This window comes from Marasmius oreades, chromosome 3, assembly GCF_018924745.1.
Source record: "Marasmius oreades isolate 03SP1 chromosome 3, whole genome shotgun sequence".
Classification (NCBI taxonomy): domain Eukaryota; kingdom Fungi; phylum Basidiomycota; class Agaricomycetes; order Agaricales; family Marasmiaceae; genus Marasmius; species Marasmius oreades.
This window is the reverse complement of record NC_057325.1, coordinates 903,529-928,297: the sequence shown is the minus strand read 5'-3', so window position 1 is coordinate 928,297 and position 24,769 is coordinate 903,529. Positions and strand designations below refer to the sequence as shown.

The window sequence follows — 24,769 nt, the reverse complement described above, 5'->3', positions numbered from 1 at the left end:
GAAAATTCAAGACTGCAGATACTATTGATAGTACAGAAACATGTTCATGAATACAAACTATACACTTCAATACAGGAGACTGTAGCAAGGTCCAAGAAAAGCCAATCGGAGCAGCTGGGTGAGTGTTTCGAGAGCGCGAACAACAGCAAGGGAGAGCAAGGTCAAGATATGGCTCGAAGTTAGATAGCCTTTGTTCTGATATCTTCCTCCTTCTTCCAGTCTTCAAATGAATTGACCCGAGAATCATAGTCCCATTTTCCAAGCTTATACTAGAGGATTTTAGTTTACATATTGTAGCGAATAAAATTGAACACGTACCGTAGCAGGGAAGAATTGACCGGTTTGAATAACTGTGCCTGGACCTGCCTTGGTTAACTTCCGGATGTACAAAATCTGGTCTGCTGGTGTTCCACTGTATCCAAAAATCGGTTCTATTGCCGGTTTTTGAATGCTGTGAGATGAGTTTAGTACTGGAAAATAAAGAAGAAAATATAACTTACATTTCGTGGTTATCATTTCGCTTTCGTTTCAACCCTCGGCTCAATTCTCCAGTTGACCCTCCCGCTTGCACAGATCCAGAGGTATCAGAAGGCAATCTGATGTGAACATGAATGACAGAATTATCAGAGGAGATTATAAATTTATATCACACTTTCTATTCTCTAACTCCTTCCTGAGACTCAGGATGGCCTTGTTCTTTGCTTGCACCAGGATTTCTTCACTTGCATTCTTGAGTATCGTTCTGAATAAAGTCTTGATGAGTCCATTGTTTACAGCTGATCCCAATTCCCCCATTGATTGATGAATGAGATCGTCTAGTTTTTTGGAGTCAATGCCAGCCATTTTGATGGAAAACAGTACACAAGAGGGTGCGGTGATGGTGGTTGCAGATGGAAAGATAACACGGTGGCTGTGATACAACCGTGACGTGAAACCGACTTGAAGAGCATAAAGTCAGAGGTGTTAGATTAGATTTTTGGTATCTAAGCCTATTTATTTCCCTAGTATACAGAGAAGAAATTGAAGCTTATTGCCAGTCCTGGTCCTGGCTTTCATCGTCAATCAGTTCATTTACAATAACACTTGGCTCTGCTGGGCTTAGTTTCTCGAGAACAAAAAATTCGTTCCCCTCCCAATCTCTAACTCCAGGTCGGTAAAACGGAATCATCCCAACTATGGCTTCGATGGTTTTAGCGTCAACAACTTGGATATCTGCATCTTCCCGAAACGTGCAAACTTCGAGTGTATTGTATGACTTTTTGAGTATGTCGGAATCAGGAATTGAGTACATTTTGACCGCGGCGCAGGCAACCTGAATATCTCCCTTTTGAAGAAGGAAATAATATGAGACCTCTGCGAGTCGCCGAATCCCCTTTAGAGTTAGCTAAGGTCACTGTCAGAGATAGCTATCGACGATACTCGGCAAAATACATACCACCACATTTCTTGCCCTCCGTACCTTGCCATCTGGCCGTTTCTGTTCTTGCCAAAGGGAATGTGCAATCTGACCATTAGGAAGAGACAGTTGAGCATAGCGGGTGATAGTAAATTCAGAATTAGAAACGGAGCGCCAGTTCCATTCTTGAATGAATGTCTTGAAAGCATCTGCCACAGGATTATCCATCAAGTGAAGATCATGGGGCCCAAGAAGCGAGAAATTGTCTCCCAAAACCACCGAGTAATTAGGTAATTGTACTCCCTCCAAGGCGAGATGGGGCGCAAGAGCACGTATTGCATTTGAGCGTGCTTGCTCAATGATCCTTTGACTAAGGTTAGCATAGGGTTCTTTATGAGAACGAAGTTGCTTGACAAGCCAGCCAATAGTACACTCCATCGTCCATTGCGTAAGTTCAGTTAATGAGCCAAGGCGGAGAAATTCCGGGACAAGATGGACAAGGGCATGTATACATGGGCGGACAAAGTGAAGCCGTGACATTTTTCGCCTGTAGTAGAGCAGCTCAAATTTTACCACGAATGTCAGAAAATCTTTGTGAGCTTCCGTTAGTTTGGTTCGAGTCTGTTTGCGCTTGTGAATAACTCGTGTCGCCCATACCAGCTGGCAGAAGTGCTGATAGTATGGATCCGGGAGAACACCATAGAACAGAGCAGGACAGAGACCGAAAACATACACCAGATATTCGATGGCCTTGTACCCAGTATTGATTTTCTCAGCCGGATTCCGTGGCGTTCGCGCCTCGAGGCAGGTAGGAATATATTTGCAACTTTCGCCCACCCGAGCGCCATGTGCTTGCCAGACATCGGGATCGCGTAGAACTGCCCATGGCCATGAGGAAGGGGGGTCGTCCTTGGCAGAATTGATGGCGCCTCGCCAGAGAAGAACAAGAAGGGTACACAGGTTCAGAAAAAGATGCATAAGATCAACAGGTAGGGAGGAAGGAACTTGTGTTGCCTTTGGAAGACTGGACATAAGGGATTGGCGAGAAATGCCAGTTTGCTTTCGCCGACTCTCGTAATTGCGTGGTCCTGACGAAAGTACGTACAGCAGTCGTTTCTGGTACTGCTCCGGAGTACTGGCTGAAACTTGATTGACATCAATGTCTTCGTGGCGGGAACCTGCAGGTACATTGTCGCTGTGGGGCCGCAGCATGACAGGGTAGTAGGTTCCTACACCGGGTTTATGCCTACCTGGCATCGGACACAGGAGGCGACAACCATTCCGCCCATGGTGACGCACTGATCCACTAAGCTCTGCCATTCCAACTGTGTCTGCCAAAGCATATGCGAGCCATGGGTATGACGTGAAGGTGGATCCATCAGCAGAGTTCCATATCTGAAGACCAAGGCGCTGACAGGCAGAGAGATGGGAGAACGTAGGAAACAGGAAAGTATCGTAGTTTTTTGGTGGATTCGGCCCACCGATAATGAACAACGGGACTGTGAGCTCTCTCTTGTGTCGGATTTCAGGCGAGAAGTCGAGAATCATCCCAATTCCAAACCAAGTGTCGGAGCTCTTGTCATGATAAAGCTGTGCACCATCCATCGATATGGTGATCACCATATCATTATCCCCAATCTCTCCTGCCTGTATGAGGTCCAGATACTCTGATCCGCACAACACGTCATCCAGAACCTCTATCTTGCCTGTCGCTCTTCGTTCGGCCAGGAGAGCTTTGGTACGGTCCACTCGATACTTGAGTTTGGAAACGGAATTTGGATGTCGCCAGAACGCTTGTAGTTGCGGGCCGAGAGGTAGGGTAACGAATTGACGACGTGGAGTGGTGGATTCCAACCTGTAACGTTCCTCCCCACACTCTGTACAATGGTCCAGATGTATGTATTTGCCAGTGAACGCCATGCACGAGTTGATGCACATGTCGCACCACAGCGGGTTTACACCAGTAAAAGACTTGAAGCGATGCCGAACCTGGTCAAACGATAGCAGCTTGGAATCCGGGTACCTGTTTTTCCAGATTATATAAGTCGTTCGGTATGTCGCCTCAGAGCAGTTTGGTGAAAGTTCGAGATAGAGCTGAAAGGATGCTATGACATCGGGGTCATTGATATTCCAAGCGTCAGCTGATGGATTCTGAAATGAAAGAAACTCGTCTTCTGTCCATTGTGATTTCTCCGCCACGAAATCGTAAGAACGGATGGCCTTGATCATATCTTCAATTTCGTTGAGATCTTCAAGCAGGATGATGGAAGCCGAAGGATATTCTTCTTCTGCATCCTCTTCACCACATAAGCCTGTCTCGTTTGGAGGGCCATCATTGTGATGCATCTCTTCAGGTGGGGGTTGGTAACTATCGGGGTTCATGCCGTTGGCGATGTTGTTTTCGTCCGAGTCGTTGAGATATGTTTCGTCAGCGGCTTGCCGTATCTTTACAAGGGTAAGTTTATACATTCCTCTCCAACAGATTTAACAACTCACCCGTTTCCTAACAGAAGCTTCATTGTTTCTTTCGGTATTGTTTCTATCTATACTGTAATGTTTCTGCGAGATACGTGACATTTAGCTTAGAGTCCGATGAGAAGCAATTATAATGCACTTACCCGTTTTCGGACATAACTTCTTTGTCCATCGAGTTCTTCAGCGGACATCTTCTTTTCCTCCTCTACAATGGTCCTATGGCTATAGAATAATGACGCTGAAACCAGTTTACCATGTCCCTTGGGGTCGGCTTTGCAGTACTTTTGGCATTTGCAGTAGAATACTTTCTTTCTTGCAGGCATTGCTGGTGGTGGTCGTGTTCCAAAGAATAGTATGAAGGAAATAGGTATATTGCACGCTACAGAGTACATTTTGACGATAGGTCAGGCCCAATGAGAAACGCATTGATTCCAGCTGATTAACCGATTTCAGCCGACTGCGTTTGATTTTTCGGCCGATTTCGTGGGATAAAATCAGGCGCGTTTGACGCGTGTTGATTTCCTGTGACTTTCTCGTTGACCCCGTCTATTCCGCCCCAGCTCTAGCTTTTTCTATCGTCAAAATGTACTCTGTAGCGTGCAATATACCTATTTCCTTCATACTATTCTTTGGAACACGACTACCACCAGCAATGCCTGCAAGAAAGAAAGTATTCTACTGCAAATGCCAAAAGTAAAAGCTGTTATATTTTCTTCTTTATTTTCCAGTACTAAACTCATCTCACAGCATTCAAAAACCGGCAATAGAACCGATTTTTGGATACAGTGGAACACCAGCAGACCAGATTTTGTACATCCGGAAGTTAACCAAGGCAGGTCCAGGCACAGTTATTCAAACCGGTCAATTCTTCCCTGCTACGGTACGTGTTCAATTTTATTCGCTACAATATGTAAACTAAAATCCTCTAGTATAAGCTTGGAAAATGGGACTATGATTCTCGGGTCAATTCATTTGAAGACTGGAAGAAGGAGGAAGATATCAGAACAAAGGCTATCTAACTTCGAGCCATATCTTGACCTTGCTCTCCCTTGCTGTTGTTCGCGCTCTCGAAACACTCACCCAGCTGCTCCGATTGGCTTTTCTTGGACCTTGCTACAGTCTCCTGTATTGAAGTGTATAGTTTGTATTCATGAACATGTTTCTGTACTATCAATAGTATCTGCAGTCTTGAATTTTCTCAAAATTTTCTTATGTTCGACAACAATCTGATCACATGGATGGCGTTGACGCGACGCGACATGTTTACCAGACACGACCCATGCTCTGCTCATCTGCTCCTTACCATCACATCATCTTTCAGCTCGCTCTCTACGCTGCTCTGGACTGTACTTGCTCTGAATTTTAACTCTTTACTATCATGTTCCCCTCTCAAAGTGACAATTACAATGGCTTCAATGCGCCTCAACACAATCAACCACAAAACACACAACTCTATCAACAACAAGTGCTGCAGCAACAGCAGAATTTTCAACCCTCTATCAATATGACTCTGCCGTCTATGGCTTCGTTTGATCCTGCTGTAATTGCATACCAGAACCGACCAGAGGTAAGCCACATCTTATCTGATGGCAACTTTTATTGACTTATCTACATTTTTTCTGGAGCGATTTCCTCAAAATGACGGTCTTTTGGGACCGAAAATTCAGCTTCAAAACGTTGCTTTTACGATCACTGAGGATCAGTTACGATCCGCCGGAAATCCGGCTTTTCTGAGGTTAGAGTTGGAAAACAGGCGTCTTGAGACCGTGATACAGCTTCAGTGCGTATATTGATTTTCTGATACATTTTCAATAGCTAAATATGACCATGTACTTAGATCAGAGCTTCTACTATCTCGCGAGAAGGAAGCCAAACCCGGGCGTGCAACTTTCAACAAAGACGACTACTGCAATGTTTCGTTCTGGTCAAAACCTCGAAGTTCCATGTTGAAAAAAGCTATGGTCATCAATGTTACGGATCAAGACAGTGCCTCAAACTCACCATCATCGTCACCACCTCCAACGGGCAGGAAGAAAAAAGGGAAGAATCAACCACCTCCATCTCATCTCGAGAAGGAAGACAGCACTGTTATCAGCAAGGCAGAATACAAGGAGTTGCTACGGGACTTGAAGGGCTTTTGGCACGACAATATTGATAGGGAAGATCCACCAGAAAACTTTTCTGGCCTAGGTGCTTCGATGCAGGACAAATACAGAGATTTCCTCGAGACTCGGCACTGGTACCTGGCACTCTGCGACAACCATTGGAAGGTTGATGGCCTGTGGATGACACATTATCACAGTTGGAAGAAGAACCACTGTGCTAACCCAGCTAGGAAGCAGAATACACGCAAACGCCAAACACACTCCGATGACCCCGACTCGGAGGAACTGTCTAGGGCCAACAAACGTTATAGGACCCCAGAGAAAGTAAGCAATTTGATCTTGTCACATCTATTTCTCGCGCTCAGAAGCTCGCCTCTAGGTCTCTTCATCACCTTCGCCCTCTTCGCCCAGTCGGCCAACCTCAACGTCAACTCCCTCCATGAGTACCGGACCTTCCATTTTAACATGTGACACTGATACTCCATTGTCTAGCTGTGGCACGGAAATGGATTCTGTAGCTAACGTTCCACCAAGAGAAGTAAGCCGCCGGTTTCATAGATTTCGGTCAGCAGTAATGCAAGGTTTCCAGATAACGGCCAACAAGCATGCTCAACACCCACCGGTTCGATTTCGCTCTATCCCATCCATCCCATTTCAACAAGTGATACATTTCGTACAGGCTAGGGTAATTCCGAGGGACAGTATCATTGCCATTGATATGGCAGCATTGGAGGACGAAGTTTCCCGTGCCGGTAAGTCTCAATTGTATGTTTGCCCTTTGTTTTCATGACCTCTTCTCGGTTAGAAACTTCGTCCGTCGATGACAATTCAAATGCTGAGGTGCGTAACAACGGTACTTCACAGACAGGTACTGATTACTAAAGTTGCTTGATTTCCAGATCGTCAAGCGCAAACAAAAGGTGGGCTTCCTTGTAGCCCTGCTTATCTTCAAAGCGTACATCTCACTCACCACTTAATGGCAGAACCCAGTCGTCTTTACCATCCTCAAGACACTGCGGGAGCGCGTAGAAAGTCTCCCGGATGCTATCCCTCTTGGTATAGCTACGGGCCTGTTACAGCGGTACAGCGTCGAACCTTCCACGCTGACTGATGGCATGCCCAACGATGACCCTGAGATGTTGTGGGACCCAGAGGCCGGTGGGTGGGATTCGGAGTTCAATAATCTCCTTCCCCATACAATTTCCATGATCCACCCACTGGTGTTGCGCGGGGAGTATGGTCTTATTGGGCTCGTTTGCACGATGGAGCACCTGGTACAGGATCTCGGGCTGGACGAGTTCCTGCTTGATGGAAAGGTCAACTGCCTTCTCCAGGCCATCGATGAGTACGTATATCTCTTTTTCTTTCATTTGAGCACCGGAATTGATGGTAATCTTCTCTGACAGAGTCTGTAATCTTCTGGGCACAAGAGTAGACAACTTGACAACCATCGCAAGTGGGGCCGAACCGTCATCTTGTGAAACCGCCGGATTTGTTGAGCTTGTTGATACACGTACCATTAAGGCTCCAGGAAAGCGTGTGCGGGGTTCGTGGAAAATTCCAGATGATATTTCGCCAAAGTGAGAGGACTGAATTTTCCTCTCGTTAAACATGACTGGCTTCCTGTTTTATTTTATAGATGGGCGGCCGCCATCGATTGGAAGGCAGAACACCCTACCGGAACATTGAAGGAATTCAACACGGTCTGGCTGAAAACCATCTCCAAGGATCCCATCAAGCTGAAAGCACGTACCGTATTCTCTCGCCATACTTTTCTGCGCTGACTGCCCGTTATTCCAGACCTATCAGGAACGTGCTTCGGCCAAGCGACTTGAAACCAAGGGGAGGAAATGATTCATTAAGCCGGTGAGTCTCTTAGTACACTCTAACACGGTCGAATCTTAACTTGTACGCTACTCGAGGTCAAACGGAAACCACGCGGCGATGTGCAGTAGGACGGATGACGATGGAAATCAATGGAAATCAATAGAAATCAATAGAAATCAATTGTGTAGTCTACCTGTAAACTTGATTGTAATCAATAAGAATTGATATCTACTGATTATTGATGCATCCGATGTAGTCGAAGGAACCGATTCCTGCCGATTTCTATTGAGAAATTTTGTGAGGCAGAAGATAATTGGTGGGAGTCGACTGGAGTCTGCAAGTTATCCAGACTTCCGCTTATAGTTGACTATGGTTGATTGTTCACAAATGAGTCGGTAGGAATCGGGTTCAGTCGACTGTAATCAATGCATTTCTCATTGGGCCTGACCAGTGGCGCAATTCTCCATCTTCGTCAATTATCGGTGCAACATTCTACTTTTCAAACAGTATCTCAGCCTCAATTCGCACAAGTCGACCACGAAGATCTTCTCCTTCCATCGAGAGTTCAGAATAAATATGAGATGCCGATGTTGTGAACTCAACAAGTTTAGTTGATTGAATTATTATTTAGTTCTCATGCGTTGTGAGATGTATTTCAAATTAACTATCATTATAGTACTTCGATAGTACTCATTATCTTAGATGGTAAGGCGGCTTTATCTTATCTTATCAACGACAGCCGGCACGGTACTTTATGAACGCCGACGGACTCTCTTTCACCTAAGCTCCCATCTACACTCGGGTCGCCCTTGCTCTACGCTTCGCCGAATTCAAAACCTACCGAGATATCCTAGGCTCCTGAAACTTGTCAGAAATGCCAGAAAAATCAGGCTTCACACCACCAAAGACGACACAACTACTAGTTTCGTTTCCTTCAAAACATACGGTCCTGCTTACCTTCAATCGTCCGGACAGGCTGAACGCCATGTCACCGCAGCTCTCGCAGGACTTGGAGAACGTCTTGGATTGGTTCGAGAAAGAAAATGAACTCTGGTGAGTGTGAATTAGCTTTTCATTCTTTGCGAATGTCATTTCGGGATGGCCTGTTCTCGAGTGGCTGTTTTCTTATTTTCGTCTTATCTTTCGCCGTCGTGCGAAGGCTTGAATTTCGAATCTTGATGAATGGATTCATCTAGGGTCGTCGTTGTCACCGGCCAAGGCAGGGCGTTCTGTGCTGGGATGGATCTCATCGCGTGCGGTTTAGCACTGTCCTTATAGAACGCGTTTTCTTATTCTTCCGGCCCGCAGATGGAACGAAGCTCAAAAGTCTGGAACTCAAGTGACTAAACTATCTCCTCAACATGGATTCGGTTCACTTTCACGTCGTCAATCCAGAAAACCTATCATCGCCGCCGTCAACGGAATCGGTAAACTCATTCCCGTGTCCCGATTCTCGTGACTTGGTCATTCACCGAAACTCTTTCAGGCGCCTATGGTGGTGGAACCGAGATTGTGCTGAACTGTGATATTGTAGTCGCGAGCGATACCGCCAAATTTGCGCTTCCTGAGGTTAAGAGAGGCGTTTTTGCTGCAGCTGGCGGCATACCGAGGCTTTCGCACATAGCCGGACATCAGGTATGTTTGAGATTGTCTTTAGATCATTCTATTAGCCTCATAAGAGCAGTTAGCTTCTGAAATGGTCTTAACGGGTCGAAACGTCACGGCACAGGAGGCTTATCAGAGATTTGGTTTGTACGTTTCATTCTCAATCCTTTTGCACCGCCCGTAAGCTGAAAGTGTTCGTATGGTCTCAGTGTGAACGCCGTTGTTCCACCTGCGTCGTTATTGTCGACGGCCTTGTCCTACGCAGAACAAATCATTGCTAACTCGCCTGATAGCGTTCAAACGACAAAAGTCGGGTAAGAACTATATTGCAAGGCAGTCTATCCAGATGCACAATTCCATTGACTTTTCCGCAGCCTCCTTCTTGCGCAGAAATGCGACCCAGAGCAAGCATTTGATCGAAACATTAAGTGTGCAGAGGCGGCTAGGATGTACGATGGGGATAATATGAAGGTACAATCGGATTATTTTCTTCTTCGAAATGGTTCCTCATGTCCACTTCTGATGCTCAGGAAGGTCTTGCAGCATTTGCAGAGGTAATATCTCTTCGTCTGACTCGAGCCTGCTTACTTACTGTGATACCGGATTTAGAAACGAAAACCCGTCTGGAAGAATCCTGCTAAACTTTAATAGTAACGGAGCACGATTCAGGATCCTGGGCACACGTCAGAGACGATCTAAAAATATGTTGTCTTGCCATACTTTTGCATTGAATAACGAGGAGATTCGGCCATTCCCTCATGTGGATGCAAGTTGTTTGTTTGAAACTCATATGCATAGCTCGACCCTCCATTTCAGGCGTCTTTCCGTCTGAGCAGAAAGCACTCATACGAGATCCAGGTGGTGAGGCTACCTCTTTCAATTCGGGGCGTTGGAAGTGGTCAGGTCTCCTGGGTCTCTGAAGTTATCTACTCACGATAGTACGGCTCATGCTCTGGATATGAAGCGAGTAGAAGGTTTGCCATCGTCGCTTAACCTTATTGGATATAAAAGGCCTAATCACCGCGATTATTGGACAGGCGAAACAACGCCAAGCCTCCTTCGACAAGCGCCTCATCCATAATGATGCACGACCGTCAAGACGCGTTCTCCCGATACTGACTGAGAGATTCAAGGTGGGAATAACGACCCTACATGCAATGCTCGCTCCTTCCAGTTTCACTGCGTCCTCAAGCACCATCGTCGGTACAGGTGGAGCAAAATCGGGCTGAATTATAACATCTCTGCAAGTAGCCAAGGAAAAGAGTGAAACTTCTGATCGCTATCTTCCTTGAATTTAGTGGTGACTAGGCCTGGTGTTCCATACAGTGCTCAACTCGGCTCCGACTCGTCAACATGTGTATGGTAGGGGAGGCTTCCGCCTTCGGGAACTAGCCGTACATTGAAAAGTGTAAGCTTGCAGAGTAAGATCGAGTCACTTTGATTTACGTGCATGAATATTGCTCATCTCAATTCCTCAGTGTATGGAGTCGAAACGGGATCATGCGCCCTTTGAAGCATATAAAGAGCATTGTTCTTGAGCTTGAACGTTGAGGATCATCAGTAATCAATCCTCGCCACTCGGCGAACTTGCCCTCCTCATTCACAATCATAGTTCCACTATGTTACTGTCCATTCTCCTTTTCCTTCCAGCGTCCCTAATTTCTGCTGGGCTATGCAGCCAAGTAATTATGCGAACAACAACTGCTGCCATTGGAAAGAGTTGTGTGAGTTGGTCATTTCTTGTTCTTTCATTGGCGGCTCAACGGTTACGAAGTGCGAAGCAATCTATCGCGAGCATCCCTCTATGGTCTTTCATCCGCCTACGCCGGAGTACCAGTCCCGTCTCAAGGGCTATTTTAGTTTTCAACAACAAGAGCTGCTCCCCACATGTCGCGTCATGCCAGCGTCTGCATCAGATGTTTCCTGCGTTCTCCAAATTGCTACGGCTAATAACTGCCCATTCGCCGTATGTTCTGGTGGACAAATGTCCTGGAAAGGGGCTTCAAACATTAATGGAGGAATTGTGATCGACTTGAGGCGAATGAACCAGGTAGATATCTCAAGGGAGGAAGAACGAGTGAAGTTGGGTCCTGGTTCGATCTGGGGCGAGGTTTATTCCGCCATGGCGCCGTTTAATGTGACTACTTTTGGAGGTCGAGTCGCCCAGGTTGGTGTCGGCGGGTTTCTCCTGGGAGGTACTGTACGCTTTCACGTTTCTCTTCAAATTCCTTTTCTGACCATTTTCGAATGCGAAAGGCGGTATTAGCTTCCTGTCACCTCAGAAAGGCTTTAGCGCGAATAACGTGCTCAACTATGAGGTTGTGCTCTCCAACGGAACCATTGTCGAGGCAAATAAAGACATTCATACCGATCTCTACTGGGCATTGAAGATGGGCGGCTCAAACTACGGAATTGTCACCCGATTTGATTTGCCTGTTATCCACCTTTCAACAATGTGGGGATCCGTGTCCCAGTACCGCATCGATTCGATTAACGCGTCAGATGTGTTATCGAACATCCGCACACAGGACCCCAGGGACATCACCCTACTAAATCTGGGACATGCCAACGGCGAGAAGTTAGCTTTTGCGTTTCGCGCATACCTTGGTCCCTCTGCTCGGGAACCCCTCTCATCCGCCATTCCCATCATGCATAGGGAAAAATTGGGAAGCTTTAATGATGTTCTGAACGAGGTGTTCGACGGGGATAAATTCATTTCTTCTTCGCGCGTAAGATGGTACACCTTAACCGTCAAGTTCGAAACAGATTTCTTTCTCGATTTATACGCCAAAAGTATGGAGATATTTTCGGCCTTTAAGGGTCAGCCAGGTGTCCGTTGGGACATCAATTTTCAGACGATTGCTAAAACTTTCATTGAGGCGTCGTCTGACGGCCCCTCGTTTAAGTCACTGAAGGGAGCAGCAGAAGACCTTGTCTGTGAGTTCTTTTCTATCATCTTTTCGTCAACCTGTACCCACGATGTAATTGAATGTCCTTTATGAAACAAGGTATTCTCATCCAGACTTGTTGGACAAATGCTGCAGATGATGCCGTGCTGGAAGAGAACACTCAGAAACTTGGAGCTTGGGCTGAAAGCGAGGCTAGCAGACGAGGACTATTAAACGAGTTCGTATATTTGAACTACGCCAACGAAAGGCAGTCTGTATACGAGCGTTCGGTTGTGGGAGAGGACTTGGTAAGGATGCAGAAGGTGAAGCAGATGTATGATTCAGATGGGACCTTTGACAAGTTATGGAGTGGTGGCTTCAAATTGCCAAAGACTACCTTCGAGGAACCTGTGGCGGTTCATGATAGAACTGAACTTTGAAGTGGATCATGACACGGACGCACTTTAGTAATTGCGGTACCGTTACTTCACTTCCTCGATTTCCAGCCTCTAGATATCGTCTATACATTGAATTAATAGTTTCAAACTTTTATGTATCCCCGGTGCAGTGCGAATCGAGTTCGAAGCGGGGCACGCGTCGCCGGCGCTTGTCGGTATCGAGCAGCGTACGCGGCCTTTTACCTCAAACCATCATCGCGCAAGACATCAAACATTGGCCTGTAAATCGTAATCTCTCTCGGCGATGGTCGCACCGCTCTACACCACTGCTTCTGGTCTACTTTTCCATGCCGGCAAGATCTTGGTTATCACAGTTGGACTTCCAGCGAGAGGAAAGACTCATATCTCTCGAGCATTGGAGCGATATCTACGATGGATGGGAGTCAAAACCATAGTTGTCTCTCTTGGGGATTACAGACGGAAGTTGTTAGGCAGTGGACAGCAACTTCCTCCGGATTACTTTACCCTAGGCAAGCCCCCGCACATTTTCGAGTTGCGGCCTCGTGTGGAATGACTTTTGGTTTGGTATCCTAGGTGAAAAGAGCGAAGAAACTCTGAAGTTACGCCAAATGGTCTCCGATGGTTGCGAGAAGATGATATGGGACTTTTTTGAGACGGGGCAGGTTGTGATATATGACGCTAATAACGGTACTCGACAGGCTCGACATAGAGTAGCAGAGAAGTTTGATAAAGCTGGAATTCATGTCATCATGTTAGGTGAGGGCGACGATCATCTTCGATAGCCTGGTTGGCTGACCGATTTCCAGAATCGCTATGCGATAATAAAGAAATCATCGAAGCCAATATAAGGGGCGTCAAGATCTCCTCCCCCGACGTGCGTAGTTCTCCATGCAAGATCTTCGATGCTTATAAGCTTCGTAGTACCGTGGCTGGGATCAAGATAAAGCAGTTCAAGATTACTATAGGAGAATCGAAGATCATGAAAAGTACTACGAGCCCGTTGAGGAGAATACATGGCCATCGATCCGAATCCTAAACGTATGTGGCGACATCATGCAAAGAGTTCTTTCATGACCCTTTCTCAGGTCGGCGAGAAAATCATGGTTTATGTGAGTGAAATGAAATGCTCCTATAGCGTCACTGTAACCTGTTAAATCGACCTGAAGAAAATCGTTGGTTATCTTCAAGTGGGAAATTGTTATGCTTTTTCGCGTCTATCCAGCTCATAAGACTAGTCACGGATAGTTTTCTTCCTCATGAATATCCATAATCGTCAACGTACCATTTACTTTGCTCGAGTGAGCACCTTCTTAGGTGAAATATTCCAGTCCCTTATTGACCCATTCTATCTTAGTCAGGGCAATCCCTCATCGAGCATTCATACAAGGCAGACTCTGACCTTTCGCCTGCCGGCTGGGAATACGCAGAACGACTGAAAGAGTTCGTTGTAGAACGACGGGCTAAGAGCCTGGAGCAACGAGGATTGAGTCCTGATGATCGCAAACTGGTGGTGAGCTAGCTGTTGTCTACTGCTTACGTGTCTGAAATGGATCTTTTTAAAAGATATGGACGTCAACCCGACGTCGCGCGTACCATACCGCCTGGCCCTTCCTTTACGATGTTCTCCCACCCAATTCCCCGGCGTCGTTTCAAACGACACATCCTCTGGCCAGTAGCACCTTGCCAGAGGGTGAGAATACTCTACCTCCACCGCCTTCCAATCCGTCCAAATCATATACTCCAGCGTTGAACGTCAAAGTGATAGAGAAGCCTCAGATGGCAGAAATCAACCCTGGCATTTGGGACGGTCTTTCACCGGATCAGGCCAGAAAGTATTACCCACAGGATTGGGAACGTTTCGTGCGCGACCCGTATTCTTTCCGCGCTCCTCGCGCTGAAAGTTACCATGATCTTAGTGGTAAGTAAGCCAAAGGTTGTAATGCCGGTATATTGAGGTTCATCACCCGTGTAGTTCGGGTCGAACCTATCCTGATCGAACTGGAAAGGGAGCAGGAAGACCTCCTGATTATTGGTCATGCATCGGTAATTCGATGTATGTTGGCTTATCTCATAGGCCTCCCCGCCTCGGAGATACCAGCCATCGAAATTGCTCGAGGAGATCTCTTGGAAGTCGTTCCAGCCTCCTACGGCGTCCACAGTCAAGCATTCCATTTCTGGGACGGACCTGGGAGACATGGGGATGAAGCGAACAACATATCGACGCGAGACGAGAACAATTTCTACGAGAATTACGCCGAGGACACCAAAGGAAAGAAATTCACAACTACACAAGAACCTGCGGCTAGTCTCAGCGTTATTGAAGCTGTGTAAGCGTCCCAGCGTCGTTATCTAAACAGTAGATATTCCATTGATATTTGCCTTGTCATCTATATTCTTTGCTATGCTTTGTACTCAGTGGATAATTGTATCCAGCAATATACGTACTCCCTTTCCACGATTAGGGGATTAACGAGACCGGACTGTTAGTGGCTCGTAATGTCTAGTCCGCTGTACAGCGATGGTCGCAGCGATTGTTGACATCAAGGAGTTACCGCCCGTGCTGGTGATTTAACCGGGATGGTAGCACTAGGAGGTATTCAGAAGTCTTTCAGTCAGTGATGTCTTTCCCGCTACAGAGGTGTAGATCTACCGAGAGAACATGAACGGCAGGTTAGATGTTCCCTAGTGTGCTGGCATATTTACTTACCCGTGTACACAGCACCCTGTGACTGTATGTACAGGGTCCGTATAGAAGGGGGAGAAAGTCCATAGAAGCAGTCTATCGGTCGGTGGAAAGAGAGGGAATTTGTGATGCATGGTAAGTAAACGGTAGACAAATCACATTAACGTAAGAGGGATCGCGGCCCGGGAAGGATATCCGAGGACCGACACTCTGTGTCCGTGTTCTTGACAAAAGCGTCCACGATCGTCCACCTTTCGGAAATTTCTGATGGAAAGACTTGAAACCTCTTTTTTGAGACCTCAAAGTGGAACTGGAGCTAAGTGGGGTTTATGTCCATTGTCCAACATATCGCTGTCACTGGAGAAGGAGGGTGGGTTTCAACTCTTCTGTTAGAAGAGAAGGTCCGGTGAATGGGAAAGGTCTAATACCATTCAAAAAGAACGGTCGGAAGGGTGGACACGCACGATACTAATACCCTGTACACACCTGTGCAATGATGGATGAGGGTGAAACGAAGGCTGTCCCAAAACAACGTTCAAGAGTCGGGTAACGTTTATGAATGAATGAACAACATGCAAACCAATGTTACGCTCGCAGATTGCTCGCAGACGTCTTCACATCAGCCGATCCTCTTCGCCGTTAGGTTAAGAGGTTCCGACGAGGCAATACATCGTCTCTTGACGATGCGGTGTCAAGAACGAATTTGAAGGCACTGGCGGAAGGTGTTGGAAGTAGCATGGTACCCTAGGGTGCAGTGTACCGCTGCATTTTGGAGGAAATTTTGGGAAAACGAGGATGCAACACCTTCAATATCGAATCAATGACTTCCTGCAGGTGTTATTTACTTGGTCCGTAACCCACCCGTCGGGAGTGAATTAACTTTCATAGAGGACTGCAGGCTTTCCGTTCCATCGAACTGGACTCTGGTCCGATCAGCCCAGAGAAGAGCATGGTACTTGCAGTCTCTTGGTGATGACGGTCTTCCACTGCGCTTGGCAGTGCTTAAGCTCAGAACTTGAAGAGAACTCGTAATATTTCTCATGCTCGAGACTTCAGAACGAAACTCGCCAATCGTAGATTCGCAAAAGAACAATGTAAGCGCGCGCGGCACATCGGCTGGGCGTAGTATTTCAAAGTCCGAGGCGGACCCGTAATTAATTATGTGTCATGTCAATTTGCGGAATACTGTATCGCCATCACGTGGTAGTTTACAGACGCGCCACGCGTTGAGCTCGGTACACGGGTCATCGAACAATGCAGTGATGGAATTACATGCTATTGCTATGACAGGACCAATACCGAGATTAAAAGTCACAAAGATAGCTTTCAAGGAGATGCGTAGGACGGAAAGAAAAGAAAACAAGAAAACACTTGCGATAAATAGAAATAAGATGCTGGTTTGCATGTAAACAAGGGGAACTGAACATGATGTAATTGTGGGCGACTATGTTCAATATTGTGGATACGACAGGCATGCGAGGGAAGCTTGAAAATAGAAGATTGCGATGGGTAGTTAATGATGAATGAGAAGGACGGCGACAAGTATTTTGGACGTGATATGGCGCGAAGACATATCATAATGACTTGGGAAGGGCATCATCATGATGACGTATCGTCTAGTTCACCGAAGTTCAAAGGACCAATGTGAATAGAATCACTGGACTTTTTGTGAAGACGTGTCCTGGCAGGAGACGGGGATTGGAAAGTAAACGCGGAATAAATTCTCTTGCGCTCTGGGGTAGAGAAAACCTTGGCTGGTTCGCAAGCAGGAGATGACCCGCGAAGGGTTGAAGACGACGTGGACGCGGAAAGGTGGGCGGTGGTAAGGTAATCACGGATATCAGGCTCACATGAAGATTCCTGTCATCAGAAATATTAGTCCTGTAAGCGAACGCAGGATAATCTGAAGTACCTTTGACAGCCATCGGGAATCTTCGGAGACAGGGCGCTCGAGGACGACCTCGCCAAATACGCTCGACTTGATATATGCTTCTGACACGTCGGCCAAGGGGCTGACAGTCAAATCTCGACATCTGGAATCAACGAGTGCCTGTTCTCTGGCGTCCCTCTCGATGTCAACTTCTTCATCAACCTTGGGCATCGTTAACGCCTTGCGCGTTGATTTCTTTGTTGCTGTCTTCTTCCCTGATCCCAACCCTTTACCATCCTTCTTCACTTTCGGCTTCGAGCCCGAAGAGACGGAAGACTTGCGTTTCTTCGTCTCGGGTTGACCTTCGACGGAGTCTTTGACATCCTTCAAGACTGGTCCCAAGGGAGTGAGTGACTTCGTGGCTAGAACGCTTGTTTTCCGTTTTTTCCCGTTGGTACCACTGGCGACAACGGGTTCTCCGGTAATTGGATCCAAGTTTTCCTTGTCTGTAGCGGTGACAGGACCAAGGTTTGCAGAGATATGCATGGTGGATGACGTCAAGGGGGATAGCGTAGGAGATAAACTGGGATCTTTGTGGTGAGGGGTATCGGAGACTGGTGTATCCTGGAATACCGTGAAGGATCGGGAAGACATGGTGATCGACAGCGAGGCGGATGACGGCAAAGGAGGATAGTATCGATGAAGATGGGATCAAGGAAGACACAACCGTCTACGCCTTCGTTGTCGTAGTAGAGAACGGGGGAAGCCTGTCGCCGCGGCCGGACCCAGAGGACGTTGAGGACAAGGACAAGCCTTGTGTGTCCTGCTGCCGCAAACTTATAACCGAGGTCACGTGCGTAAACGCCACTAACAACACGTTGTGGTTGGACGCGTTTAGGTCATACCGCTTCCTCAATTCGGTCAACCATGGGCCCTAGCATCGCTGCTTCAACAATACTAGGCACATAGCTGATGAGGGTACGACCATCAACTCTTAGCTTATTATAATCCTTCTTTGCGAACCCAGAGTTTCCTGCATACATCTCGGCACCGGTTGTGCTAGGCACCCCGAGTCGGACACCACTAAACCGTTGCCACAGCTTTTCCAAGATATCCTTTTATGATTTCTTTGCAGTACTCGGCGTTGGGTATAAATCGGCATACGAACAGTATGCACCGCCGAACACCAGATTTGAGGTGTCCTTGAGCGTTCTTTACGCTTGCCGCCAACCTTCAAATGAAGCCGAAGCAAAGGTCAGCAGTTCCGAAGCTCTTCTCCGTCTATGATCAATACGGGGTCATATTGCAATGCAGCGTAATTCGAGGGGGACTATAAATTGGTACGATGCTCGCTCAGACGCCCTTAATCATCATGCCCATGACATGTCCATGTCTCGGAATTCCACCCGATCATTTTTCATTATGAGATACCGAATAGGGTACACGGTCTTGTCTTATTTTCCGAGATTCCATGGCGGATTCGGTTATTCTCAGCCTGATTTGCTTAGAGACATGCTATATAGGCCTGACCTCTAAACGAGCGGAATTCTTCACCGCCTGCTTGTCCTCTGTAAGCGTTACCATTTCACACTTCGTTTTCTGCACGACATCAACGTGAAACGATCGGGCGACCGTTCTGCGTGAGTTCTCTTCAGTCCATCCACCTCATGTTCTCCACGCCCCAAAATGAATGGCGGTCACGTTGGAGTTTCCTGTACTCGTTCACATACATATAACTGACCTCTTTCCACAATATTTGTTTGTCTTACAGGTTGTGCTTGCAGCGGACTCACTCCCTCGTTTCCTCTCCGTCAGCCTTGTTTTCTTGTCTTTGCCATGTCCACAACCTCTTCCCACCCTCCCCTCGGTACGCTCATCGATGACGACTCGCTAGAACTCGTCGAGATTCTTGGAGTTGGGGGCTATGGGGTCGTCTATCGAGCTGAAGATGTTTGTTCACCTTCCTCGCCTTCGTATGCCGTCAAATGTCTGCCGCATAACCACTCTACACAACCTCTGCGCCAACGGCAGGCGCACATGCGCGAAATCGCTCTCCACCAGATTGCAGGTGCCCACCCGAACGTTGTCACCCTTCACCGCGTAGTAGAGGACTACAACTACACCTACATCATCATGGACTATGCCCCGGACCACGACCTTTTCTCCCAGATCTTACACAGGTCTCGGTACCTTGGCGACGACTACCTCATCAGGCATGTTTTCTTACAGATTCTCGACGCCGTCGAGTATTGCCATCAGCTGGGGATCTATCACCGCGACCTCAAGCCTGAAAACATTCTGTGCTTTGACGACGGATTACGAGTAGCTATCACTGACTTTGGCTTGGCTACTACCGACAAGCTAAGTGAGGAGTTCCGCACCGGTAGCATCTATCACATGAGTCCGGGTGAGTTTTTTGTTCTGTCTCCAACGAGTTATAGAGTGCTAACGATTATCGCCTTCCAACAGAATGTCAAGGGGGAGACTTTGCTATTGCAGGCCCTTATTCACCCATGTTTAATGACATCTGGTCATTGGGGATCATTCTCCTCAACCTTGCTACTGGACGTAACCCCTGGAAGTCTGCATCCGCTTCTGATCCTACCTTCCAAGCTTATATTCGGGACCCTTTTGGCTTCCTACCCACTGTCTTACCCATATCTCAGGAGCTCAATGCTGTGCTTGTTCGTATGCTCGAAATAGAGTGGAGACAGCGTATGACCATCCCCGAGTTACGGCAGGCGATCGAAGAAGTAGATACCTTCTATTCTGAAGGTGCGATCTTCGAGGGTAGTATGGCGCGGTGTCCTTGGGAGGCAGGAATGGAGATTGACAGCGACTCGTCCACTAAGCAGTCGGCTCGCAAGTCTCAGCCGTCGAAACAATCCGAGCTCAAGTCATGCTGGAGTCAGGACTCTGCTGCCGACTCCGACATTATTTTTGCTCATCACACTCCCGACGACGATCTATTTCGTCATTCTTCGTGGGTCGATTGTAACCCGCGAGTTGTATCCTTTGATGACTCCGAATATGATTTTAAACATGGCCCTATGGACGAAGAATGTTGTGACTTCTTTGCTCCACCGCAGACACCTCGCTCTGACTCGTTGAATTCCTCAGTCTCCACTTCTTTCCCGATCACTCCTAGTGGACTTGATTCTACCTTCGGCGGTAGAGCGATTCGAAAACCTTTAGTGATCGATACGAGCTGCGGCAGGCCGCATTACTATGACAGAAGTCCAGAACACATTTCCGCCACATCTTCCCTCATGAAAACTGCTGTCGAGTTTATCGAGCCATCGTCGGCCTTATTCCTCTCAAGCGCCATGGACCAGACCGTCATAGTCCCACAGTCGGTGCATTTGGGAGATAGTATCAGCACGGCTGAAGACAGGGAGATGACCTCTCCCACCATATGGACGGCAGCATCGAATCTGTCATCTTCGTCTTCCTACTCTTCCTTGCAGAGTTCGTATACCACGACCCACATTTCTTTCGATCACCGATCGTCCGTCTCGCCCGAGTCTGCTTCCTTCTCCAATTACTCGAATCATTCAGACCCACAACTATCCAGTCAGCCACCTTTTCCCTTATACATATCTAGCCCAATTGACGTTCCCTCAAGACCCCTTTCCCCTACCAAAAAGCTACTGGCTGAGACCCAACGACTCAAATCCACGCTCTTTACACCTCTCAGATTTTTTCCCCGCCTCTCGGCTTCCTCACCAGCCACAGCGATATCGCCGTCGACTGCCGTTGGGACGTCGAAGACAGTCCCCGCTTGCCAGAGTGAAATACGCCTCTCTTGGCCTCCACTCTCGACCAGTCCTGGTCCAGGCTTATTCGTTTCAACGTCGTCATCGTTGGAGCAAGTGCCATCAGGGACAGGGACTCGACCGCTCAGCATTTTCGCCAATGGCCGACATCCAACCCCTTCCCCCACCGCTCTTGAGCCCCATAAAGCCTCAGAATTTCCCCCTGCCATTCCACTCGAAACTCAGCGAATGCGAGAGCACCCTCCATCAGCTTTCACAACGTGTAGGAGGGCCGCAGATTACCTACGTTCACCACGATATTGGTTTCTACCAACGAAGTTTTTTGCGTCGCATGTAGCCTCATGACCATTTTCCTTTCCTTTCCCTCCTACCCAAAACCTTAGAGAATTGCTTACCTTTCGACACAGTCTATGTATTCTAAGTTAAAGTCCCACGCAATGTACAAAACCTGCATTCTTTCTCCTTTTTGTTTTTGGCGCACTCACAAGTAGAGTTTTCGATTGTAAATCCCCTTGGGTTCTGGTGTTTCTTCTGGTTACAAATGTACAGGAATCATAACAATACACGAGCAAGTGATACTATTGCCATGCCGATATGGAAAACTGTATGCTTTTAGACAGTCTTCTTCTACTTGCGAAAGCCTATCGTGCCGTTGTCTGCTGGCCCCCTGCCTTCTCCGCTAACCTATCAAAGAGTGTCGAGGACGCAGCGTTAGCGGCCGGTACATCCATGTGTGTGTCCCGTTCCTTGCGTAGTTCTCTAACGTCGCCTTTGAAACCGATGAAATACACACGGGAGGTCTCTGCCCCAACCGAATCGCTCTGAAAGTAAAGAAAGAGAATCGTAGGTCTCGGTAGCGACTAAAATAGCATCAGAACTTACAAAGAAGATCGACAACGAGTTGATACTCGCAAACGCAGCCACGCGTACAGGGTACTCCACGACATGGCTTTCCTCTAACAATGTAATGTCTATTTGCGGCTTCGTCGTCTCCGCATCTTGAAAATCTACGATCGTGGGGTGGTTTGCGTACACTCTAAGATGCCGTGGCGCAGACTCCCCACGGCCTACGAAAAGGTGGAATATACATTAAAACGGTAAGGTACAACAATGCGGGAACCACATGATGTACTCACCTACTTTCAGCAAGATCGATTTAATTCTAACGTTCTGCGTGAAGGGGACGTGTATAACGATCTGGAAAGGGGGCGATGAATTAACTCAGCCGACCGTACATACACTCGGATTCTGGAAGCTAGATCTGACCTGATCGTCGACACCAGAATCAGCAAATTTGTCGGTTTGTTCTCTTTGGTCCCATGGTTTGATGAGTTCTTTGGCGTCTTCTGGAACGGTCAGGTTCAATCCATGAACGCTTGGCTCAATCGAAACGTTAATAATCGATTTCAAAGAAACCCGATCATTTGAATAAATTGAGCTTACTTGTCTCTGTCTATGCAGCTGAACAAGTAGTTGTGATCAACTCCAACAACGTCAGAGGCGGCTGAATTCAAGGTGGAAGGATCTGACATTATGGTCGTCGTTGAAAGGTTTGATTTTGACCGTCGACACGTTATGTGGTCGTGTTTGACTAAAACTTCCAGGGCCGCGATTTCCCTTTCGTTGTCAACGCACTCGGCACTTTTTTTTTACTGTATTATCTGCAGATTAACGCGTTACAAGCCATCTAGTGCTAAGACACACGGCGCACCAGCACTTCCGAGCGTCCTCCGCTAAAAAAGATGCATAGGCTCTCGAGGCAGATAGTATCCACAACGCGTCTGCTTCGACCTCAAAAAGCCTTGGACCGATATCCCTTCGCCTCTCTCCCCCTGTGTCGCCGTTGTATCTCCCAAAACAAACTTTCGAATTTACCTGACTCCCTCGCACAAGGACCTTTTGGCGAACTCTACCAGAATTTGAGGGCGGATTTACCGAGGGACGAGCTTGTGAAGATCAGTGCTGGGCTTATAAAGAGTGCGGAGGATGAACGGCAGGTTGAGAGAGTGGTTATGTTTCTAGAGGAGAATTATCCTCATTTAGATGAGGAGGAGCTGCATGATGAAATAACACGTCTTTTGGAATCTAAAGTGAGTTCGGAATCATCGGGTGAGGTTCCCGAGTCTTCAGAGATGGGTTCAAAGGAAGCGGAGGCGAAGGTTGAGCCAACGTCTGGTATGTCCCCAACTAATTGTATACTGCGTCTTCTTTTGGCTTATTGCGGTCTCTACGTTTGCAAGTCTCAGGCAGATATCAAGTATCCAACCACCAAGATCTTACAGAGGTTTTAGATACACAAGAGGCGCAGGAAGCTATCGTGATGCTCAACAGACCTGAGAAAGAGAAGTTCCAAGAGCTGACGGTCGCAATCATGTCCAAGGAGGAAGGAGTTGATGTCTCTTCTATGCGTCAACTTGCTGAACTTCTAGGTCAATACGGACTCAAGATGGATGTCGTCGACAACACAAGCTCTGAGTCCGTTGGAGGTGAGCTGTTTTATTCCATCTTCTATTATTTTCTCGGAAATTGAGCGTTTCAATACACAGACGCTGAGTATCAGGAGCAGTTTATGACCGAAGAACAAGCAGAACTGGCGCGAAGGAGAGCTATAGCTGAAGCCAGTACGTACAGTATGACGTTTCTCCATACCTAATATTGATGAAACCTCCTCATAGATCCTCTTGCGCAGACCGAAGAAGAGGAAGAACGCCGTCCATACCCAAATCTCATGTCCGCCGATCCTCTCATGGACTCGCGCGACGTCCTTGAACTTCCGCCAACCCCCGAAAATCCATTCCACAACCGCGTTGTCGTACGGAATCACACTTCAATGTTTCATGAAGCTATGGCGCTCGATGGTTTCGATTTTGAAGACCCGCGTTGGGAACCCACGAGAACAGATCTAAGTGAAGAGGAGATAACTCTCAACGAAAGTGCTGGAGTTGACGCTTCGGTTTCGAACGAAAACTTTTTCATCTTTCCCCTCGTTCAGCGATGGACAACGCAACAGACCGGGAAAGGGAAGATAAAACATTTTCAGGTTTTCCTTGTGACCGGTGACGGGAATGGCATGGTTGGTTTGGGAATAGGAATGGATGAGGAACGCGAGACGGCTTTCCAGAAGGCACGAATCGACGCGTTAAAGAAGCTGGACTATGTCGACAGATACGAGAACAGGACGATTTGGACAGATATGAAGAGCAAATTTCGATCCACGGAAATCATAATGCGACCTCGACCTACCGGCTTTGGTTTACGGTGTGGTCCTATTATGCATCAGGTTCTGAAGGCAGCTGGGATCAAAGACGTTAGCGGGAAAGTATGGGGAAGCCGGAATCCTGTCATGATCATGCAAGGTCTAATGAAGATGTTGCACGGTGGACATGCTCCTCTCGGTATGGGGAACGGCATTGGTGGTAAGGGGAAGCGCCTGGCGAAGGGTAGCGGTATGCGGACACAGTTTGACGTGGAGAGGGATAGAGGTAGGAAGTTGGTTAGTATTAGAAAGTAATCTACTAGCTGCTGCATAGTACAATGCTTCGATCTAAATATGGTCTTTTCGTCGTCTCCTTTGAACAATTGCACCGGGACCGTTCTCCTAGCTGCATACAATTTAAATTAACTTGCACGCTGCGAACGCGTGTAATTTCTGACAGGTGAGGAATGTAACGATAACGATCGAGGGCATTCGCCTTACTCTAGGCATTGTTTCAATGACAAAAGCC

The 24,769-nt window shown here is 47.4% G+C and overlaps 9 protein-coding genes across 10 annotated transcripts; 6 read left to right on the top strand and 3 right to left on the bottom strand.

Annotated features, from left to right (window-relative positions):
* Nucleotides 1-179: 179 nt before the first annotated feature.
* On the bottom strand, nt 180-843 carry E1B28_005611 (uncharacterized protein; the record flags this gene model as incomplete). Its single annotated transcript, XM_043150180.1, has 4 exons — nt 180-269; nt 319-451; nt 501-596; nt 653-843. 4 exons carry the CDS (start codon nt 841-843, stop codon nt 180-182), a joined length of 510 nt encoding a protein of 169 aa, XP_043011267.1.
* Nucleotides 844-5,249: 4,406 nt separating this feature from the next.
* E1B28_005610 (uncharacterized protein) lies at nt 5,250-7,830 on the top strand (the record flags this gene model as incomplete). Its single annotated transcript, XM_043150179.1, has 10 exons — nt 5,250-5,438; nt 5,497-5,651; nt 5,709-6,419; nt 6,469-6,728; nt 6,782-6,816; nt 6,876-6,896; nt 6,960-7,321; nt 7,383-7,556; nt 7,616-7,730; nt 7,777-7,830. The coding sequence occupies 10 exons, from the start codon at nt 5,250-5,252 to the stop codon at nt 7,828-7,830; spliced, it is 2,076 nt and encodes a 691-aa protein (XP_043011266.1).
* Nucleotides 7,831-8,574: 744 nt separating this feature from the next.
* Nucleotides 8,575-10,172, top strand: E1B28_005609 (uncharacterized protein). Of its 2 annotated transcripts, XM_043150177.1 has the most exons (9): nt 8,575-8,856; nt 9,000-9,056; nt 9,112-9,230; nt 9,290-9,438; nt 9,488-9,555; nt 9,618-9,722; nt 9,783-9,879; nt 9,939-9,962; nt 10,018-10,172. In XM_043150177.1, exons 1-9 carry the CDS (start codon nt 8,678-8,680, stop codon nt 10,054-10,056), a joined length of 837 nt encoding a protein of 278 aa, XP_043011264.1. In that variant the 5' UTR covers nt 8,575-8,677; the 3' UTR covers nt 10,057-10,172. The 2 variants fall into 2 exon arrangements, with proteins under 2 accessions (XP_043011264.1, XP_043011265.1); XM_043150178.1 differs by having other exon boundaries at nt 8,575-9,056.
* Nucleotides 10,173-10,809: 637 nt separating this feature from the next.
* E1B28_005608 (uncharacterized protein) lies at nt 10,810-12,736 on the top strand (the record flags this gene model as incomplete). The annotated part of the gene is made up of 5 exons (XM_043150176.1): nt 10,810-10,829; nt 10,887-11,132; nt 11,183-11,603; nt 11,665-12,345; nt 12,417-12,736. Exons 2-5 carry the CDS (start codon nt 11,028-11,030, stop codon nt 12,734-12,736), a joined length of 1,527 nt encoding a protein of 508 aa, XP_043011263.1. The 5' UTR covers nt 10,810-10,829; nt 10,887-11,027.
* A 171-nt stretch (nt 12,737-12,907) lies between these two features.
* Nucleotides 12,908-15,180, top strand: E1B28_005607 (uncharacterized protein). Its single transcript, XM_043150175.1, has 10 exons — nt 12,908-13,224; nt 13,289-13,471; nt 13,522-13,589; nt 13,637-13,753; nt 13,801-13,824; nt 13,882-13,902; nt 13,951-14,013; nt 14,070-14,225; nt 14,279-14,633; nt 14,688-15,180. The coding sequence occupies exons 1-10, from the start codon at nt 12,999-13,001 to the stop codon at nt 15,044-15,046; spliced, it is 1,572 nt and encodes a 523-aa protein (XP_043011262.1). The 5' UTR covers nt 12,908-12,998; the 3' UTR covers nt 15,047-15,180.
* A 1,465-nt stretch (nt 15,181-16,645) lies between these two features.
* Nucleotides 16,646-18,069, bottom strand: E1B28_005606 (uncharacterized protein). Its single transcript, XM_043150174.1, has 2 exons — nt 17,311-18,069; nt 16,646-17,258 (listed from the first exon to the last, which is right to left on the bottom strand). The coding sequence occupies exons 1-2, from the start codon at nt 17,920-17,922 to the stop codon at nt 16,998-17,000; spliced, it is 873 nt and encodes a 290-aa protein (XP_043011261.1). The 5' UTR covers nt 17,923-18,069; the 3' UTR covers nt 16,646-16,997.
* Nucleotides 18,070-19,104: 1,035 nt separating this feature from the next.
* E1B28_005605 (uncharacterized protein) lies at nt 19,105-21,389 on the top strand (the record flags this gene model as incomplete). The annotated part of the gene is made up of 2 exons (XM_043150173.1): nt 19,105-19,675; nt 19,738-21,389. 2 exons carry the CDS (start codon nt 19,105-19,107, stop codon nt 21,387-21,389), a joined length of 2,223 nt encoding a protein of 740 aa, XP_043011260.1.
* A 128-nt stretch (nt 21,390-21,517) lies between these two features.
* E1B28_005604 (uncharacterized protein) lies at nt 21,518-22,635 on the bottom strand. Its single transcript, XM_043150172.1, has 5 exons — nt 22,488-22,635; nt 22,311-22,419; nt 22,181-22,241; nt 21,927-22,111; nt 21,518-21,865 (listed from the first exon to the last, which is right to left on the bottom strand). The coding sequence occupies exons 1-5, from the start codon at nt 22,574-22,576 to the stop codon at nt 21,686-21,688; spliced, it is 624 nt and encodes a 207-aa protein (XP_043011259.1). The 5' UTR covers nt 22,577-22,635; the 3' UTR covers nt 21,518-21,685.
* On the top strand, nt 22,618-24,634 carry E1B28_005603 (uncharacterized protein). Its single transcript, XM_043150171.1, has 4 exons — nt 22,618-23,219; nt 23,285-23,530; nt 23,591-23,665; nt 23,720-24,634. Exons 1-4 carry the CDS (start codon nt 22,787-22,789, stop codon nt 24,553-24,555), a joined length of 1,590 nt encoding a protein of 529 aa, XP_043011258.1. The 5' UTR covers nt 22,618-22,786; the 3' UTR covers nt 24,556-24,634.
* Nucleotides 24,635-24,769: the final 135 nt, after the last annotated feature.

Coding starts and splice junctions, on each gene's coding strand:
- E1B28_005609 (XM_043150177.1), top strand. CDS start 8,678: ATGCCAGAAAAATCAGGCTTCACACCACCAAAGACGACACAACTACTA. Junction 9,231..9,289: donor CGCCGCCGTCAACGGAATCG/GTAAACTCATTC, acceptor AAACTCTTTCAG/GCGCCTATGGTGGTGGAACC. Junction 9,556..9,617: donor GCTTATCAGAGATTTGGTTT/GTACGTTTCATT, acceptor GTATGGTCTCAG/TGTGAACGCCGTTGTTCCAC.
- E1B28_005606 (XM_043150174.1), bottom strand. CDS start 17,922: ATGTCTTCCCGATCCTTCACGGTATTCCAGGATACACCAGTCTCCGAT. Junction 17,259..17,310: donor ATTCCCGATGGCTGTCAAAG/GTACTTCAGATT, acceptor TTCTGATGACAG/GAATCTTCATGTGAGCCTGA.
- E1B28_005607 (XM_043150175.1), top strand. CDS start 12,999: ATGGTCGCACCGCTCTACACCACTGCTTCTGGTCTACTTTTCCATGCC. Junction 13,903..13,950: donor AAATCGTTGGTTATCTTCAA/GTGGGAAATTGT, acceptor TCATAAGACTAG/TCACGGATAGTTTTCTTCCT. Junction 14,014..14,069: donor GTACCATTTACTTTGCTCGA/GTGAGCACCTTC, acceptor ATTCTATCTTAG/TCAGGGCAATCCCTCATCGA.
- E1B28_005603 (XM_043150171.1), top strand. CDS start 22,787: ATGCATAGGCTCTCGAGGCAGATAGTATCCACAACGCGTCTGCTTCGA. Junction 23,531..23,590: donor AAGCTCTGAGTCCGTTGGAG/GTGAGCTGTTTT, acceptor TTCAATACACAG/ACGCTGAGTATCAGGAGCAG. Junction 23,666..23,719: donor GAGAGCTATAGCTGAAGCCA/GTACGTACAGTA, acceptor ACCTCCTCATAG/ATCCTCTTGCGCAGACCGAA.
- E1B28_005604 (XM_043150172.1), bottom strand. CDS start 22,576: ATGTCAGATCCTTCCACCTTGAATTCAGCCGCCTCTGACGTTGTTGGA. Junction 22,242..22,310: donor ATTCTGGTGTCGACGATCAG/GTCAGATCTAGC, acceptor CCCCCTTTCCAG/ATCGTTATACACGTCCCCTT. Junction 22,112..22,180: donor ATCGATCTTGCTGAAAGTAG/GTGAGTACATCA, acceptor ACCTTTTCGTAG/GCCGTGGGGAGTCTGCGCCA.